This window comes from Trichinella spiralis, assembly GCF_000181795.1.
Source record: "Trichinella spiralis strain ISS 195 chromosome Unknown Scfld6066, whole genome shotgun sequence".
Classification (NCBI taxonomy): domain Eukaryota; kingdom Metazoa; phylum Nematoda; class Enoplea; order Trichinellida; family Trichinellidae; genus Trichinella; species Trichinella spiralis.
This window is the reverse complement of record NW_003533005.1, coordinates 1-914: the sequence shown is the minus strand read 5'-3', so window position 1 is coordinate 914 and position 914 is coordinate 1. Positions and strand designations below refer to the sequence as shown.

The following is a 914-nucleotide window of genomic DNA, read 5'->3' as shown; positions in this document are numbered from 1 at the left end:
TCTACTTAGTCGCTCTAAAATCCTCTGTGCAACGACTGCTCCACGATATTCTGTTTTCCATAATTGTGCATTTTTGCAATGAAATGGTGTACTGAGTTCGCAATTTGTCTCAGATTTCTCTTTGCTCATCATATGTTGCTTTACTGACATCTCTTTTTCCATTTCACTGCCTTTTTTGGATATGGATTTTCTTTTCAGTTTTCTTTTCTTTTTTTCTGAATCTTCCCGTCTTATTTTTTCTGCTGCTTTGGTTATTTCTTCTGTCGCAACGTTAGATACAATTTGCGGAATTACATCTTTTGTTTCAGCGACTGGTGGAATTGTTTCAGGTGAACTTTCCGTCATTTCCATTTTTTTATCAGTTTCTGTTTTCTCTTTTCTTTTATCCGCTCCTTTCGGTATGCTTTTAATAGCTTTCTTGCTCTTTTTGGATTTTGTCTTCTTTTTTGTTTTTCCCACCTGTTTCTTGTCTGCTTTTAGCTGCAGTTCTTTTGATTCCTTAATAATTTCCTCTGGTGTTTTCTTTTCAGGAATTGCTGTCATTGGTTGAACTCGCGTTTCTTTCCATTCCAAAGTTTGCTTTTTTTTAGTAACAAAGTGGTAGATCAATGCAAGAACAATCACAACGAGAATCGCGGTAAGGAGCATTTTTTTAGATAATACGTATTGCTATTTCTGAAGATTTCAATATCATTAGTATTGTAAAATTTAATGAAACCATAAGTTACTACATATATTATAAATATCAAATGAATATAATCATAATGCGGCAAATGAATGATTGATTGGTCACTTACCTCGACAACTTGAAATTTGCCTCACGTACCCCAAGCTCGGAAAAAGACGAAATGATAAATTTTGCTAACGCCGTCCTATAAGTAAAACTTTAAAATTTATTACTTTGAACAATTTTG

The 914-nt window shown here is 33.6% G+C and overlaps 1 protein-coding gene across 1 annotated transcript; it reads right to left on the bottom strand.

The window, feature by feature from the left end:
- Positions 1-294: 294 nt before the first annotated feature.
- Tsp_14880 (conserved hypothetical protein) lies at positions 295-648 on the bottom strand (the record flags this gene model as incomplete). The annotated part of the gene is made up of 1 exon (XM_003366392.1): positions 295-648. A coding segment is annotated over exon 1 (354 nt), but the record flags the coding sequence as incomplete, so codon positions are not given.
- Between the last annotated feature and the right edge of the window lie 266 nt (positions 649-914).